This window comes from Panthera onca, chromosome C2 (assembly GCF_046562875.1).
Source record: "Panthera onca isolate mPanOnc1 chromosome C2, mPanOnc1 haplotype 2, whole genome shotgun sequence".
Taxonomy (NCBI): domain Eukaryota; kingdom Metazoa; phylum Chordata; class Mammalia; order Carnivora; family Felidae; genus Panthera; species Panthera onca.
In genome coordinates, this window is record NC_138347.1 from 48,969,279 (window position 1) to 48,986,548 (window position 17,270).

The 17,270-nt window shown below is 38.0% G+C and overlaps 1 protein-coding gene across 2 annotated transcripts in view; it reads right to left on the bottom strand.

Annotated features, from left to right (window-relative positions):
- The window catches only part of IMPG2 (interphotoreceptor matrix proteoglycan 2), a 97,351-nt gene that overhangs the window by 15,578 nt on the left and 64,503 nt on the right, over positions 1-17,270 (bottom strand). For both annotated transcript variants that reach the window (XM_078452970.2, XM_078452969.2), the window contains 5 exons: positions 10,729-11,032; positions 8,462-9,744; positions 7,374-7,593; positions 2,025-2,235; positions 592-780 (listed from right to left, as the gene is read on the bottom strand). In XM_078452970.2, the coding sequence (XP_078309096.1) occupies positions 592-780; positions 2,025-2,235; positions 7,374-7,593; positions 8,462-9,744; positions 10,729-11,032 (2,207 nt within the window). The remainder of the gene's footprint in view (positions 1-591; positions 781-2,024; positions 2,236-7,373; positions 7,594-8,461; positions 9,745-10,728; positions 11,033-17,270) is intronic.

Sequence of the window (17,270 nt, forward strand, 5' to 3'; positions counted from 1 at the left end):
CCCCCATTAATGAAGCTACTAAACAGAGAAACAGATTTTAGTTCTTGTCAGATTCTTACCCAGATTTACAATCTAGCTAATTACCACTGGTAAGAGCCAAAAGGGAACAAACTAACAGATCTGGTCTTCACACAGGGGTCTCACCTCAGTTCCATCACCCTTCTAATTCCTCCCCAATGGCAAAACAGGCCTTCTGGCCACATTCAACAATGACATTCCTTCAGTGTGTCTTGAGATTCATGAATGCCTCCCTGACTTTGCTCATGCTCATTCAATTAACCACCCCCCCACCAGCAAACATCTACCCTCCTGTCCAGCTAAATATCATAACCATCATTAAAACTTCTAAGACACTCTCCCAGGCCAAATGAATTAATCCCTCATCTAGGCCCCTTAGCATCTTATTCATACTCCTGTTTACATTTGTTTCCAATCTGACACCCTTTGAGGATAGGGACCATGTTTTTATTCAACTTTATAGCTTCCTCTCCTCCAACCAGATCCATATATCCAATAGGGCATTTAGTAAGTACAAAATAAATGAATAAAAGGAGTATTTTATTCCATTAGAGAGCAATTTTCTTTATATACCTGCTGGGCCTCTCTCTCTCTCTCCTAACATGACGAGTCTGAAGAGTCCTGATGAGGAAGAAGACAACAGCAGACGAAACAAGGACAAGTCCAACCACGGAGGCAATGGTGATGCCTATTACCAGGGGCTCAGACACAAACTCCTCACAGTGCTCACCTCGGTACCACCAGTTCTCACCCACCCGGCATCTGTAATGAGAAGAGACAAAGTCCAAAAACAGAACCACTGTGCTGAAAACAACAATGGCAGAACCTTTCGCGGGACCGGGGAGAGGTAGTGAAATAAATACTGACCATGTGAAGCTTCAGTAAAGGAGTGAACATAACAGGTTAAGTGATTATACAATTTAAGGTTGTGATTAATGGCTGGTGCCGACCTGGCAGGTCTTCCATGACGATTTGTAATTGACTAAATAAAAGACTGACTAGACCGAAAGAAAGTACTCTATTTAACTTTCTTATTTATACTTAACAAAACACAGGCCCACGAAGGAAAGTGACTATGAGATCACACAATTAGTCAGCAACAAATCTGGGTCTAGACTCCAGTCTCCGAACTCCTCATCTCCTTTCACCACACTGCAGAGATTCCCCCAACCCTGAGGCCCCAGGCTTGGGCAAAAGTGTCTTCAATTCCCAGAGCAGCAAGAAAATGACTGCTTTTCAAAATAATATTAATTTCTCTGGAAATCAGAAAACTATTTTTCCTTGGAGTTTTCTAGTTCAACTTTATATTTTTTCATTCAAAAGAGTCTGATCATCCCCCCCTATGTTCTCTGTGTCTGACATCTATACCAAAATTCACCCATTTTGACGTTCACAAACCATCTTCTTATTCATGTTTCTCCCATTTATTCTAAGCGTTTTCTCCATTTACATCCATGTGACTAGTTGTTGTGTAGTTCAGAGGTTGACCAGTTCTGTTTTGTTTAAGGGAAATGAGTAGAGGAGAATGGTCAGGCTACCTGAATCTGCTCGTCTGTCTGTGGACTTTCTTAGGCTCTGCCTTTTAAAAAAAATGGATCTTAGGAACTTTATTTTTGAATACTCAGTAGGACCAAGAGCAGCTCAAAGCCTTTAACAACACATCCAAGAGGACCACAAAAACTTCACAGTATAAAGTATTAATCTTATGCCTAACAACACAGTGAACACCAACTACTGCAAGTACTCTCCAAGTAAGACATATTTAAATAATGTTCTTCTTATAGCTTCCTAAAAGTATAAAGTAAAATAACCAATTGAACTGGGTATAATTCAGGCCTATTAACTGACCCAGTCTTCACATGAGAACTAGATGGCATCCATCTATTGCCTAGATATAACTTTTATAGTAAATATTGCTATGATTATCCTAAAGTCATAGGTGTAGACAATGACTACAGAGGAAGTTATCTATAACCTTGGGAAGCCAAAATCTCTATGCAACATACCTACAAATGGCCCCATGTCCAGGCATAATGTCACACTTTCCATCATTCAAGCAGAAGTCAGGCTGTAGGTCACAGAGACTCTGACAGGGCAGTTCTTCCACACTCAGGTACCCAGGGTAGCATCTGCACTCTGCTTCTCCACTCCAGGGGTTGACTAAACACTCAGAAAATTCATTGCATGCCTGAAACTTGCAAGGGTTGGCTTGATCACCTAAAATATCAAACAAACCAGAGAATTATACAAGAAAAGGCAAAATACAGGGGCTGGGATACATGAAGCCCCTCCAGTAACACTCTCCCACTGCAAAGTACCAGAGGACAACCCCATTCCTGAACCATTAAAGTATACCATCACCACCAATACCACAAAAAATTCTCACCCATCCTTGGATTGATGAACTTTTGTCAAATTTTCTGAAACCCAGAACTAAAGTATAAAACCCAATGACCTGGGTTTTTTTTTACATTTTTTATCAAAGAAGCATGTGGAAGCCTTAAAACACATGCCATGTAATTATCAATCTAAATTCAACATAGTTTTCATATACCATTCATTTGCACCAACCCTAACCTACTATAGTAGTTACAGTACTACCTGTGTTCTGTATACAATGCTAAATGCCAGTTCTCCACACTGAGAACATGGGATGAGGAAACAGAGCCCAGAGAAGAACTGATAGGAGCCTCAGGGGTGGATATAACCCAATAAGAGTAGCTAAGAACATCTGAAATTTGCTGAAGCCAATGTGAGAAAAATAAATCACCCCTATACCACCTGAGGCCATTCCCAATAATATTTTGACTTCAGTAACTATTTTTCTTTATTATATGAGAAAAAATAAAAATTTTAAATAATTATGACAATAACAAGTCAAAAGTGATACAAGACAATGACCATGATGGGTCTTCTATCCTACCGAAGAACATCCCACTATATGTCTTCACTGATAAACAGCAATCTGTGAGTGGCAAATGGTGACACAGATACCAAAGACAGGTGAAATAGGTGGAGATGATCCATAGACTCATCTAGATGAAAAATCATGAAGTTTAGCCAAAAGGTAAGGGGAGCTAAAAAAAATAAAGAGCATAGTCTCTGTTTCCAGAGAAACTAATATGGTTTTGAGAATCAATGATTTCCTTGCTGCTCTGGAGATTAAAGATACCCTGCACAAATCTGTGGTCTTGGACTTTGGATCTCTGCAGCTTATTTTCCTTTATCCTATGAAGGAATGTGGAGATGAGCGCAGTTGAATAGTATAGCCCCCAAAATTCATGTCCACTCAGAACCTCAGAATATGACCTTATTTGGAAACAGGTTCTTTGCAGATGTGATCAAGTTAAGATGAAGTCATATTTGATTAGGGTGGACCCTAACCCAATAACTGATGTCCTTAAAAGAAAAGGGAAATTTGAACACAGAGACACAAACACACAGAAAAGAAGGCCATATAAAGATGGAGACAGAGACTGGCATGATGCATCCATAAGTCAAGATCATCGAGGATTGTCGACAAACACCAGAAGCTTAGAAGGAAGCAAGGAAGGAATTTTTCTTAGAGCTTTCAGAGGAAATGTGGCCCTACCAAACACCTTGATTTTGGATTTCTAGCTTCCAGAACTATGAGAGAATAAAGTGCTATGTTGTTACAAACCAATCAGTTTGTGGTTCTTTGTTATAGCAGCCCTAGGACATTAATATAAGAGACACTAATAAGATGCTCTTATAACAAGGAGAGCATCCAAATGTGATGACAGATGGGCAGTTTCTATATGCAGGATTCATCTGTGTATTTCCTAAGTCTATGCATCTTTACCCTAGTATTCATTTTGTCACTCTGTAATGAGAAAATAATCTAATCTTAGACGTGAAGAAAAGGAGTGTATATAGGGGGTGGGAAGGATGGTATTGTGTGGCTCCCTTTTCTTGATAAAAGTTCAAAAATTTCTGAAACATGACGTGAAAACAAGTAAGGCAAGAGACAAGTCAGCCTTGTCTCTAGTCCATCTTGGGATAAAATAGTGTTTTAATTGGAAGTCTTTTAACTAAAAATATGCATGCTATAGGAAAATACCTACTTAGAAATTTGAAAACTTCGTGGCCATTCTATGTGGGTACAGGTGAATGTTTTTGCAGGAGGGAGGGAAGGAAAATAGAGTATAAGAGGAAAAAAAAATCTTGCTCCCTTTTGCTTCCAGACTGAGAAAAACCAAGACTAATATATAATCATGTAAATAAAAGGCTGTAGTTTGAAGGTCTCTTTCTAGGTCTTTGTGCGGGTTGAAGGTGAGGATGCCCAGAATGCATGACCCTCTGTTTGGAAGAATCAAAGGTAGACTTAGAGCTCAGCTTAAGATAGGAGACAGGATCTAAATTGTACAATGAATACATTCTGGTTTTTTTCCCCAGTAGAATGCTAAGAGAAGGATTTATGGGTTCAGGAAAATAAGAGTGAAGGAAATGTGAAGAGGGTCTGGAAAGACAGCAAGAGCAGCCAGAATAACATGGTAGCTGACTGGGTCCTGGAGAAAAAGTTGGCCAGTAAGAGATGCCTTTGAAAGATTTGCTGAGGAATTTAGGATGGTTAAGCTTAATAGTAATATGCTTAAGCCACCTGCAACGCTACAATAAAGCCTCTTCCATCACCCTCATACCATCGGCAAATATCTGACAGAATCAACTACCTTGGGTTAGAGGTGTTCTGGGAAGTGAAAAACGGGACTGTGATCTGCGTTGGGTTAACATAAAGAACAACCACATGGGTCAAAGTAAATGTGACTGGAAACTCAGCTCAACTAACTCAGAGCTGGAGATAATTAAGAAATATTTAAATTCCCGGATAATTCCTAGAGATAGTGAGAGTGAGAAGGCCGTGAATGCAGGTTTTACACTGCACAAGGGAGAGGCTGATTCCAGTTCATTTGAATATTAAAGGAAAAGGTGACCCTATAAACCTAGATGACTTGCCATGCAGCTGACATGTGAGTTACACACAAAACTGAAGTGAAGGCACTTCTTTATTGTAATTCTCTCTATTTTTTATTTTTTCAATGTTTATTCATTTCTGAGAGACAGAGACAGAGCAGGGGAGGGGCAGAGAGAGACGGAGACACAGAATCCAAAGCAGGCTCCAGGCTCTGAGCTGTCAGCACAGAATCTGATACAGGGCTCAAACCCATGAACTGTGAGTTCATGACCTGAGCCAAAGTCGGACACTTAACTGACTGAGCCACCCAGGCGCCCCTATTATAATCTCTTTAAAAAGAAGTAGGTGGACTTTTGCAAAAGTTGTATAAATCATAACTGTTTGTATTTGTGTGGGTAGTCAAATGTTTTTGCATGGTTTTTGTTTAATCCTTAGACTATCCCCCATGAAATATATAGACCAGGTAATAATACTATCCCGATTTAACATATAAGTACTAAGCCTCAGAGATAAAATAGCTCATCTGGAGTTACACAAATGACAAACAGCAGAGCAGAGGCAAGAAACCAGGCCTTCCAAATTATAATTAATTTCTTCTTCCACTGCCCCACACTTTCCTCATTTTGAATGAATGATGTTCCTTCAAAAATTTCAAAGGGAAGAATGTTGGCTTTTCTCCCAGTTAAAGAATAGTGTTGACTCCCAAACCAGTTTGAGAGTAAAAGGCACTAGAGAAATACAAACCTAGGCATTTCACCTTACTCCTACTCAAAATCACTGTTCTCTCTATGGAAGGAAAAAGAGAACAAAGTTTGAGGATCCAACAGTATCCTCTGCATCCAAGTGTTCCAAATAAAAACAATGGTTTATTTCAGCCAGTCACAGTATTTTTGAGTATCTCTTACATGCAAGATACTGTGCTAGGTTTGAGCCAGAAAGTGATTAATAAATCAGACAAGTCTCTGTCCTTGTGGATAGCTCAACTGGAAAAATAGCCACAAAGCAACTATGTGCATAAATAATCATTATTACAAAAGTTATACACTCTATAGCAGGAAAGAATATTATATTATAGGAAAGACTAAAAGGAAAGATCCAATCCAGATTATGGGTGAGTCAGTGAAAATCTTGAGGAAAAAACATTTGAACTGAGGCATAAAAGGTGAACAGAAATCAGCAGAGAGGGGAAAGAGTTTTAGGCAACAGGGACAGTAAGTATATGCAAAGTTTCTTGCAAGTTTCTTGAATCTGAAGAAGTAAAACAAGCTAATTTGAGTACAATATGGTGAGCAAAGAAGTTAGTTTCACTGGATGATACGGGGAAAAAAATAGGGACCAGAGCTCATGGCTATTGAACCAGGCAGCCACTGAAGATTTCAAGTAGGGAAGTGAAATAATCTGATTGATGTTTTAGAAAGAGCACCCTGGCTGCGGTCTGTATAGGGGAGGGGAATAAGACAGGTAGTGGGGAAACTGGTTCAAACGAAAGGTGATAATGAAGTACACAGATTTAAGACATATTTAGAATTTTCAGAATTAATATAAGTTTGGGGGTGATGGAAACTGAGTTATCAGAATGACTTCCCAGGTTCCTGGCTTAAGTAGGTGAGTGAATATGGCTTTCATTTCTCAAGACAGTGAAGCTGACAGAAGGATTCAATTTACTTAAAAGATGCCTGCTTCGAATTCTGTGTCTCCCTCTCTTTCTGCCACTCCCCTGCTTGTGCTCTCTCTCTCTCTCTCTCTCTCTCTCTCAAAAATAAATAAGCATTAATAAATGTGGAGAGTTACTGACATTTATATAAGATTTACAATAATGGAAATGGATAAAACAGCTTAGGAAAGTAATATAGAAGGAAAGAGAGTGCAAATCTTTTGGGTTTGGCAACTCAGAGATGAGTAGAGCAGATCCAGGGGATAAGTAAAAGAAAGCTAGACAGAGCAGGTAGAAAATGGAATGGGGGAAAAAAAGAAAAGAAAAGGGAATGGGAGGTAAACAAGGTAATACATGTGAACAACCCTTTTTAAAAGAGAATGATATTGATGTCCTTTGAAGAGATAATTTAATAATTACCAAGATGTGGAGATTCTGCCTGACATAATACTCTTTTTCCTACAAGTATTGAATTTACCTTGATTCACTATAGAAGAAAATGCACAAAGCATAAGAGACTGTTAAAAACTGAGAACAAACTGAGGGTTGATGGGGGGTGGGAGGGAGGGGAGGGTGGGTGATGGGTATTGAGGAGGGCACCTTTTGGGATGAGCACTGGGTGTTGTATGGAAACCAATTTGACAATAAACTTCATATATTGAAAAAAAAAAGAATTTAGGAGAAAAAAAAAAAAGAAGAAGAAGAAAATGCCCAAGAATAATAACCGGATTCTATTAAGAAACCACCATCAGCATTCAATACCATTACCTGATTCCACATCGAGGGAGTATTTATCAATAGCCAAGTTCATGGTCTGGTAGGCCGTGGTACAGAAGTCTTCCAGAATCATGTATACAGCATTGTTGACATTAGGAGGGACAGACTTGGCAAACTTCATTCGGCTGTTCACCACAATACTGCCATTTCTAAAGTTCAGGATTTCTAAATTCTGGAACCCTGTGAGATTTGACTGGAGGTAGGGAACCAGCTACAATACATGAAAAGTAGTCAGTCAAAACAAGGTTTTGCTATTTTGTTCAAAACATACCAACCCCCACCCAAAAAACAAGAATGAGCCCCTCCCCCACTTTTTGACATTATATTCTATTTCAATTCTACATTCAGTATTTCAATTATTTAAACTGTTCATCAATAAAAGTATAAATTGCCAATCACTTGAGAGTCAAGAGAGTTGAGAGTCAAGAGATTTTCACAGCAATATTTAAGAATCCATGAAACTCATAGACAGTTTTAGATAACAGAGAGTTTATTCTCTCTGTTTCACTAAAGAATCACAACAGTCAAGGCATGACTGGGTGGCTTAGTTGGTTAAGCATCCAACTTTGGCTCAGGTCATGATCTTGCAGTTCTCAAGTTCAAGCCCCATATCAGGCTCTCTGCTGTCTGCACAGAGCCTGCTTCAGATCCTCTGTTCCCTTCTCTCTTTCTGCCTCTGCCCTGCTTGTGCTCTCTTACTGTCCCCCCCCAAAATAAAAATAACACATTTAACAAAAACCAAGGTTCACAACAGTCAAGGTATTATTAGTACCTACAGAAAACTGGTCTCATAATAAAATGTGAAAAGAAATTGTAAATTTGTTTCAGTTCCATGATTCATGGAATACAATCTTCAGTATCTAAGTTATTATATAACCTTCAGGCCATATTTGTGTTTCCCATTTCTTGTATCTATCTGTTGTATTGTTTTTCTACCAACCGTAGACTATGATGCTATTTACAAATCAATGTGCACAACAGACCAGATTTTCACTGGCTCAGATTTTATGTTTGGGAGAAAGAGGGTTAGTACATACACGATTATTCACTAATACCCATGTTTCATTTCTTGTGCTTACCAGTTCCAAAAATCTTTGCTCCAGTGCTCTATACTCCAAAGAGTTTTTATTAAATAGGTCTTCCGAAAACATCATGTTTGTCACTCGGAGGCTGAAGAAAACCACCAAAGCTCCTGCAGTCTGGGTATGACTCAAGTCACCTCCTTCTGTGGGTTGCACCACAATAGCCCTCTCTGTGGACTGAACATTTGTAGACATTTCCACATAACTACCAACCTTGCCATTTTCCTCAGGGATTACCTCAGGCTGATAGTAATCTGTGCCTATCCGGTCCAGTTCTAATGAAATATCCTGTACACCCATAATTACTTCATCCTCTAGCAGGGTGGAGCTTGTGGTTGGAGACAATTTGGTAGACTGTGTCATGGAAGATTTCAGCCAGAGCTTGTCAGTACTCTGTAGTGTACTTGCCAATATGTCTCTGGACAATTTCCCCAGGGAAGAAGTTCTTGCCCAAACTACATCTGATTCTGGCAATATGGTCCCCAAAGGTTGCATATCTGGCTTCATAATTGAAACCTTGCTGTCAAACCACTCACGGCTGGATGATTCTATAGTTTGTTCCATATCCTTCTTTAGAAATGGTAGCTCTGGTTTACCAGTAGAAGCAGAGATTGCTATAGCTGTCAATAGAAGAGGTGCTTTGGTAACTGAGTAATCATCAATGTCAGGTGCCTCTGATATTTGCTTGGAGAGAATTAGAGATGCAGATTCAGTTGTGGTCTCTGCAAAGATGGGCACAGTAGGTCCACCAATGAGCTCTTCCTCTGCAAAGTGTGTGGATCTATCATAATATCCATATTTTAAATGCTCAGTACTTTGCCCTGTGGAATCTTTGTCATCTATACCTAATTTCTCATCTATACCTTCAGTTGGCATAAGTGATTCCTGATCTTCAAGCCATGACTTAGACAGTGGTTCAGAACTCTTCTCAAATGAAGTCTCACTCCATGGCCAAGAAATCAGATCCACCTTTTGCCCAGACCCTGAACCTAAACCACTCTCAAATATAAACTCTTTTTCTATGGATGTGTCTGGCATCAAAGTGCTCACTTCTAATTGGCCTTTGACTTTGGAGGCCAAAGAGTCCAAGCCAAAAGGTATCATTGTTTCTTTAGCAAGATCTAAAGTGACAGAGGAGGCCAGATATGGTGAGGATGTCAAAGACACTTCAGAGTCTTCCACAGATGATATCGTTTCCTTTGGCACTGGATGAGTGAATGGACTTGAAGGCAATGAATGAACAGAAAGAATATCTTCTGGCCCTTCAACTTTGATTAATCCTAAAAATAAAGTTTTCCATTAATTAATCTACAGAATTGTCAAAATGTATTCCTAGTTCTCCTAATAAAGCAAGCTATTTGTTTTTCTCATTAAGTTAGGATGTACAGTGCTGATTTTTACTTTGATATATAAGCAAGCAAGAGGATCTCATGATTTTGTGATGTGGTACAATCACTCATGAATATACCCCCTTCCCTGAGGATAACAAGATCTCAGCTATTGAAATAATTCATCTTTAAAGATTTTAGTTTTTTACTCCATGAAAATAAAGAACCATATTGACAACAAAGACTGAATCTAGTGGAAACTAGACAGAAAATCCAGGAAATTTTGTCTTTGAATTCTGATCTCCTTATTACATTTATTGCCCATCATCCTCCAGATTTACCCAATGTTTAAAATCCTGGACTCATTATTTATATCTTTAACTTCCTCTTTCACAAATATACTCCATCCATAAGTCATATTGATTTTTCCTTTCTGCCACAACTAAATCATCTACTTGATTTTCATTTCCTAATCTCTGCTATAGCTACCCTGGTTTACATTCTCCCTTTGTCAAGCCTAATGCAAGCTAAATTCTCTATATTGGGCCCCCGCAATTAATACTACTAAAAGATACTAGAATAATTTTCTTTGATGTTGTTTATCACTATAACATTTAACATCCAAGTTAATAAAGTAGTTCTTTAATAGTAATTTAATTCAATTATGTATTCTTTCATAGGATGTTCAAAACATCTATTAACTGATCCCCCACTCCCACCCCACCAAGTTCATGTCTTGTTATTTACCTATTTGGAATCTCCATTCCAACCAATTAAATCTGATTGTTTCCTCTCTCACACAGCTTTTCCAAGATATTTCCTCCTAATAGATGTTACCATGCTTCTCTATTAGCCTTAGTGGCATTCTTTCTTCAAAACCTTTGTCATCTGATATAATAAAGTAAAAAAGTATGAAAAGTGATTAGAATCACTTACCATCTTCTAATATGTGAGATCCAGAAGTTCCTTCCTTAGAAACCACAGGCAAGCCAGTCTGAAGCACTGCTGGGGTGACAGAATGAAGAGTCAAGCTGCTAACCTCTAAAACCTCTGGGGAAGAACTGAGGCCCACCTTCGCGGGAAAGGCTAATTCGGGTGTAGACACTAAATCACCCAAAGGGCTTTCTGACCAGAGTTCCCTGCCATTGGTTGAGGGAGGACCAGAGCTGAAATCAAGTGGTGAAATACTGCTGGTGGTGGATTCATCTGCTGAGGGCCATTCAGCTTGAAGGGTATTATCCTGGGGGGAAAAAAAGGCTAAATCATATCATAGATAAAAGAAACACACAAAAATGATTTCAAATATCACCTATGTGTAACATTCCCAGATTTTCTAGGGACACATAGACAATGTAATATTGGTGGGGACGGGGTGGGGACATGGGTTCTCCAATCAAACAGATCTCTAATCAAACCCCTATTCAACCACACACTATTTGAAAACCCTAGGGAAAAACCACGTACCTCTTGAAACTCATCGTAAATTGGGGAGAGATGAGATACCATATTTAAAAGATTCCAAAATGAATTTGTGAGAAAAAATATTTCTCTTGCTTTAGATGGTCCCTTACTCTGTCTTATTAGCTTAAATACTCTATATACAAAATTACTATTCTCTGTAATTTGATGTCAAAAACCTAAGCACATTGCCTACAGCAGGAAAGAACAATTAGAAATATTATTCATTCTGAAATGTATTTAACTACTTAAGGTTTTTTGTTTTGATATGAAATGTCACCACATCAAAATGTGGTCTTGGTACCTCGAAAGAATATCAACATCTACAAAATGGCACCTCACTTAAAAAATACAATTTTCTCTTTCTAGTGACTTTTTACTAATGTAGTAATATAGTATTAATAACTTCCGGGATAGAAAAGTAGACAGAAACACAATCCTTGAACATGCTAATTATTTAATCATATAAAGATAAGTCTATGCAGAAAAGTTTAGATGTGATGCTAATGGGTAAAATGACCATGGCATTTCGTGGGAGTTTATATACTTCAATCTATGCTTACTTCTAAAAAACAAAAAATAAGAAGTGCTATATGTATAGAAGAAACTCATGAAATATTTCCTGGGCAAAAACTGAAAAAGGAAAATAGAAAAGAACAATCATTCTCTACCCTAAATAACATTAAAATCACATGAAACCGTTTTAAAAACACCAGGGCACCTGGGTGACTCAGTTGGTTAAACGTCTGACTCTTGATTTCAACTCAGGTTATGATCTCACAGTTCCTGAGATTAATCCCACATGGGGCTCTGGGCTAACAGTGCAGAGCCTGCTTGGGTTCTCTCTCTCTCTCTCTCTCTCTCTCTCTCTCTCTCTGTCTCTCTTTCTCTCTCTCTCTCTCCCCCCCCCTTCCTCTCTCTCTCCCTCTCTCTCTCTCTCTCTCTCAATTAAAAAACAAAAAACAAAAAAATGCACCAATGTCCAGGCCTCACACCCTAGAGATTCCAACTTAATTGGTTGAGGATAGGACCCAGACATGGTACTTTTAAGAGCTCCCCAGTAGAAGATACAGGCTGACTATATTCTGGCTACAGTATTACAGGCTGGATTTCTAAAATACTTCTTTCACTGTTGAATTGTTATATTTCTCGTGAGATAGATCCCTTAAGAAACCTCCTGGTGTTGGGTTCAAGATGTCAGCATCAGAAGATACTGAACATACCTTCACCTATATACACAACAAATATATAGCTTCATATGGAAAATTTTCCTCTGAAAAAGTCCTGAAAACTAGGTGGACAGCATCTCCACAACAAAAGATAAAAGGGCCACACTGAGTTGGATAGGAGAAGCAGAGATATGCTTTCACCAAAACCCACCCAAAGACTTGCAATCCACAATCAGAATGAAATCTCACCAACATGGAACTTTTCCCTGAGGAGCAAGGAGTTTGTGCTCCATATCAGACACCTCAACCCTTCAGTCCTGCACCCCTGAGACCAGCCCTCCAAACATAAAACCAACAGGGACCATGTCCAGAACTATAGGGAATGGAAAACCTGCCCTTAAAGGACTCACTCACAGACTTACTCGCCCCAGAACCCAGAGCAAAAGCAGCAATATCTGTTTGCTTGTTTGTTTGTTTGTTTGTTTCAAAGAGAGTTTTTAACTGAAGTAGAGTTGATACACAATGTTATATTCGTTTTAGGTGTACAACATAGTGATTCTACAACTCTATACATTATGCTATGTTCACCACAAGTATAGCTACCATCTATCACCACAGAATGCTATTATAATATCATTGATGATAATCCCTATGCTGTACCTTTCATCCCCATGACTCATTCACTCCATAGCTGGAAACCTGTACCTCCTACTCCCCTTCTCTCTGATAACCACCCATAACCCCACCACCCTCTCCTCTGATAATCATCAGCTTGTTCTCTGTGTTTATGGATCTATTTCTGTTTTTGTTTATTTGTTCATTTGCATGTGTATGTGTTTGTTTTGTTTTTTTTAGATTCCACATAAAGTGAAATTATATGGTTATTTGCTTTTCTCTGTCTGACTTACTTCACTTAGCATAATACCCACTAGGTCCATCCATGCTGTTGAAAATGACGAGATCTCATTCTTTTTATGGCAGAATAATATTCCATTGTGTGTGTGTATGTATATATATATATGTATATATATATATATACATACACACACCACATCTTCTTTATTCATCTATCAATGGCCTACTTAGGTTGCTTCCATATCTTAAACATAGGAGCACATGTATCTTTTTTAATTAGTGTTTTCATTTTCTTTGAGTAAATAACCAGTAGTGGAATTACTAGATCTTATGGTATTAAAAGAAGTTTGAAAAGCACCTAAACCATGTGTAAAGGAGACACACTACTCTTAAAGTAACTGCCAAAAAGAAGGGACCTGTTAGAGCTTTCTCTAAGGACAGAAGCACTGTAGGTGCCATTTTTGCAATCTTACTCTACCTTACTAACGCCAGTGCTGGTGAGTGCCATTTTGGCAACCTCCCTCCACACTGCCAGCACATGTGGGGCTCCCATCCCACACCACAGGAACATCACAGCCAGGCAGGCAAACATCACCCCACACCCCGTGCCACAGCTGAGCCATAGCCAGCCAGGCAAGTGCTACACCTTCCCCCACGCCCCCAATACAGCCACTGAGGAGAGCACCATGACCCGACCCCTGCCAAAAATATGTCACCGACAGCCTGGGAAAGAACCCCACCCACCCACTCCCCACACTACAGCCCAGCACATGCACACAGAGGGGATATCCATGGAGCACCTGGCTCTGGTGGCCAGAGGGGACTGTGCTTCTGGCCCCCACGGATAAAATCACTACTTAAGACCACTCCTACAAGACTCAGGGAGGTAGCTGTTTCATCTAATACATAGAAAACAAACACAAAGAATCAGACAAAATGAGGGGACAGAGGAATATGTTCCAAGTGAAAGAACAAGAGAAAACATCAGAAAAAGACCTTAATGAAATAGGGATAAGTAATCTACTTAATAAATAACTCAAAATAATGTTCATAAAGGTGCTTACCAAACTTGGAAGTATAAGGGATGTGCACAGCAAGCACTTCAACAAAGAGAAAATATAAGAAAGTACCAAACATAAATCACAGAACTGAAGGATACAATAACTGCACTAAAAAGTACATTAGAGGGTTTCAACAGCAGACTGGAAGAAGCAGAAAAACACAGATCACCAAGCTAGAAAACAAAGCAATGAAACTCACCCAGACAGAGCAGCAGAAAGAAAAAATAATTTTAACAAGTGACAATGCCTTAAGGGACTTATGGAACAACATCAAATGGAATAATATACACATTATAGAGGTCTCAGAAAGAGAAGAGAGAGAAAAAGAGGCAGAAAACTTATCTAAATAAATAATGGCTGAAAAATTCCCTAATCTGGGAAGGAAACAGACATCCAAGTCCAGGAAGCACAGAGAGTTCCAAAAAAGATGAATCCAAAGCAATCTACACCAAGACACACTATAATTAAAATGTCAAAAGGTAAAGACAAAGAGATACTCCTAAATGCAGCACAAGGAAAAAAAAAAAAAACTTATGTGCAAGGGAAATCCCATAAGGCTGTCAGCAGATTTTTCAGCAGCAACACTGCAAGCCAGAAAGTAGTGGCATGAAATTTTCAAAGTACTGAAAGGAAAGAATACCCAACTACAGTGAGATTATCATTCAGAAAGATGTAAAGAGAGAGTTTTTCAGATAAGCAAAAGCTAAGGCAGTTCATCACCACTAAACAGGCCTTACAAGAAATATTAAATAGACTTCTTTCAGTTGAAAAGCAATGGAACTGATTAATGACAAGAAAACATGCAAAAGTAAAAGTCTCATAGGAAAAGTTAAACATATTATAAAAGTAATGGGTTAATCAATTATAAAGCTAGCATAAAGGTCAAAAGACAAATGTAGTAAAATTAACTAAAACTGTAATAATCAGTTAAGGGACATATGACATAAAAAGATGTAAAATATGACATCAAAAACATAAAACAGGGGCGTCTGGGTGGCTCAGTTGGTTAAGCATCCGACTCTTGATTTCAGCTCAGGTCATAATCTCATGGTTGTGAGATCAAGCCTGAGTCAGGCTCAGATTCTCTCTCTCCCTTTCTCTTTTCCTTCCCCAGTCAGGCTTGCTCTTATTCAAAATAAATAAATAAACATTAAAAAAAAAACATGGGGGGAGGTTAAAAATGTAGAGTGTTGAAATGTATTCAAATTTAAGTTGCTATCAAATTAAAATGGACTGTTATATATATAAGATATGTGAATCTCATGGTAATCACAAAGCAAAAACTTGTAGTAAATACACAAAAGAAAATTAGAAAGGAATCTAAATGCAATACTAAGGAAGGTTATCAAACCACAAGTGAAGAGAGAAAAAGAAGAAAGGGACAGAATAAACTACAAAAAAAGTCAGAAAACAAATTAACAAAGTAGCAATAAGTAGATACCTATCAATAATTACATATAAATGGACTAGATCTTCTAATCAAAAGACAAAGAGTGGCTGAATGGATTAATACACATGGCAAATCTATATGCTGCCCACAAGAGATTCATTTCTGAAGTAAGGACATGCAAAGGCTGAAAGTGAAGGGATAGAAAAAGATATCCCATGCAAATGAAAACAAAAAGAAATCTGGTACAGGTATACTCATCACTCATAATGATAAAGGGGTCAATCCAACCAGGAGCTATAACATTTATAAATACATATGCACCGAACATAGGAGGACCAAAATACATAAAGCAAATATTAACATGCCTAAAGGGAAAAATTGACAGAAATACAAAAATAGGTAGAGACTTTAATACCTCACTTACCAATGGATAGATCATCCAGACATAAAATCAACAGTGAAACACTGGACTTAAATGACATATTACACCATATAGATTTAAAATATATACATACGGAACATTCCATCCAAAAGCAGCAAAATACACATTCTTCTCATGCATCTGGAATGTTTTCCAGGACAGATCACATGTTGGGCCATGAAACAACTCAATAAATTCAAGAAGATTGAAATCATATAAAACATCTTTTCTGACCACAATGGTGTGAAAATAGATATCAATTACAGAAAGAAAATGGTAAAAAACAAAGAGATTAAACAACATGCTTCTGAATAGCCAAAGGATCATCAAAGAAATAAAAGAAATAAAAGGAGAAATGAAAAAATACCTACAGACAAATGAAAACAAAAATACATTACACAAAAATCTCTGGGGTGCAGCAAAAGTGGTTGTAAGAGACAAGTTCACAGCAAGAGATCTACCTCAAAAAGCAAGAAAAACCTCAAACAAATTTCCTTTATACCTAAAGGAAACAGAAAAAGAACAACAACAACAAAAGTCAGTAGAAGGAAGGAAATAAAAATCAGAGTGGAAATTAATGAAATGAAGACTAAAAAGACAAAAAAAGATCAATGAAACTAAGAACTGTTTCTTCAAAAAGATAAACAAAAGTGAAAAACCTTTAGATTCACCAAGGAAAAAAATAGAGAACTCAAATACAAAAAACCAGAAATAAAAGAGAAGTTACAAATGATACCACAGAAATATGAAGGATCCTAAGAAACTACTATGAACAGTTGTATGCCAACAATTAGACAACCTACAAGATATGGAGACATTCTAACAACATAGAATCTACCAAGATTAAATCGAGAAGAAACAGAGAATATGAATAAACCAATTACTAGTTAGGAGATTGAATAAAAAACTTCAAAAAATCCAGGACCAGACTGTCTCACTGATAAATTCTACTAAACATGCAAAACAAAAAAAAAAAAGATTTGATACCTATCCTTTTCAAGTTCTTCCAAAAATCTGAAAAGGAAGAAATGCTTCCACACTCATTTAATGAGATTAGCATTACCATGATACCAAAACCAGACAAGGTCACTACAAAAAAAGAAAATCACAGGTCGATGTTCCTA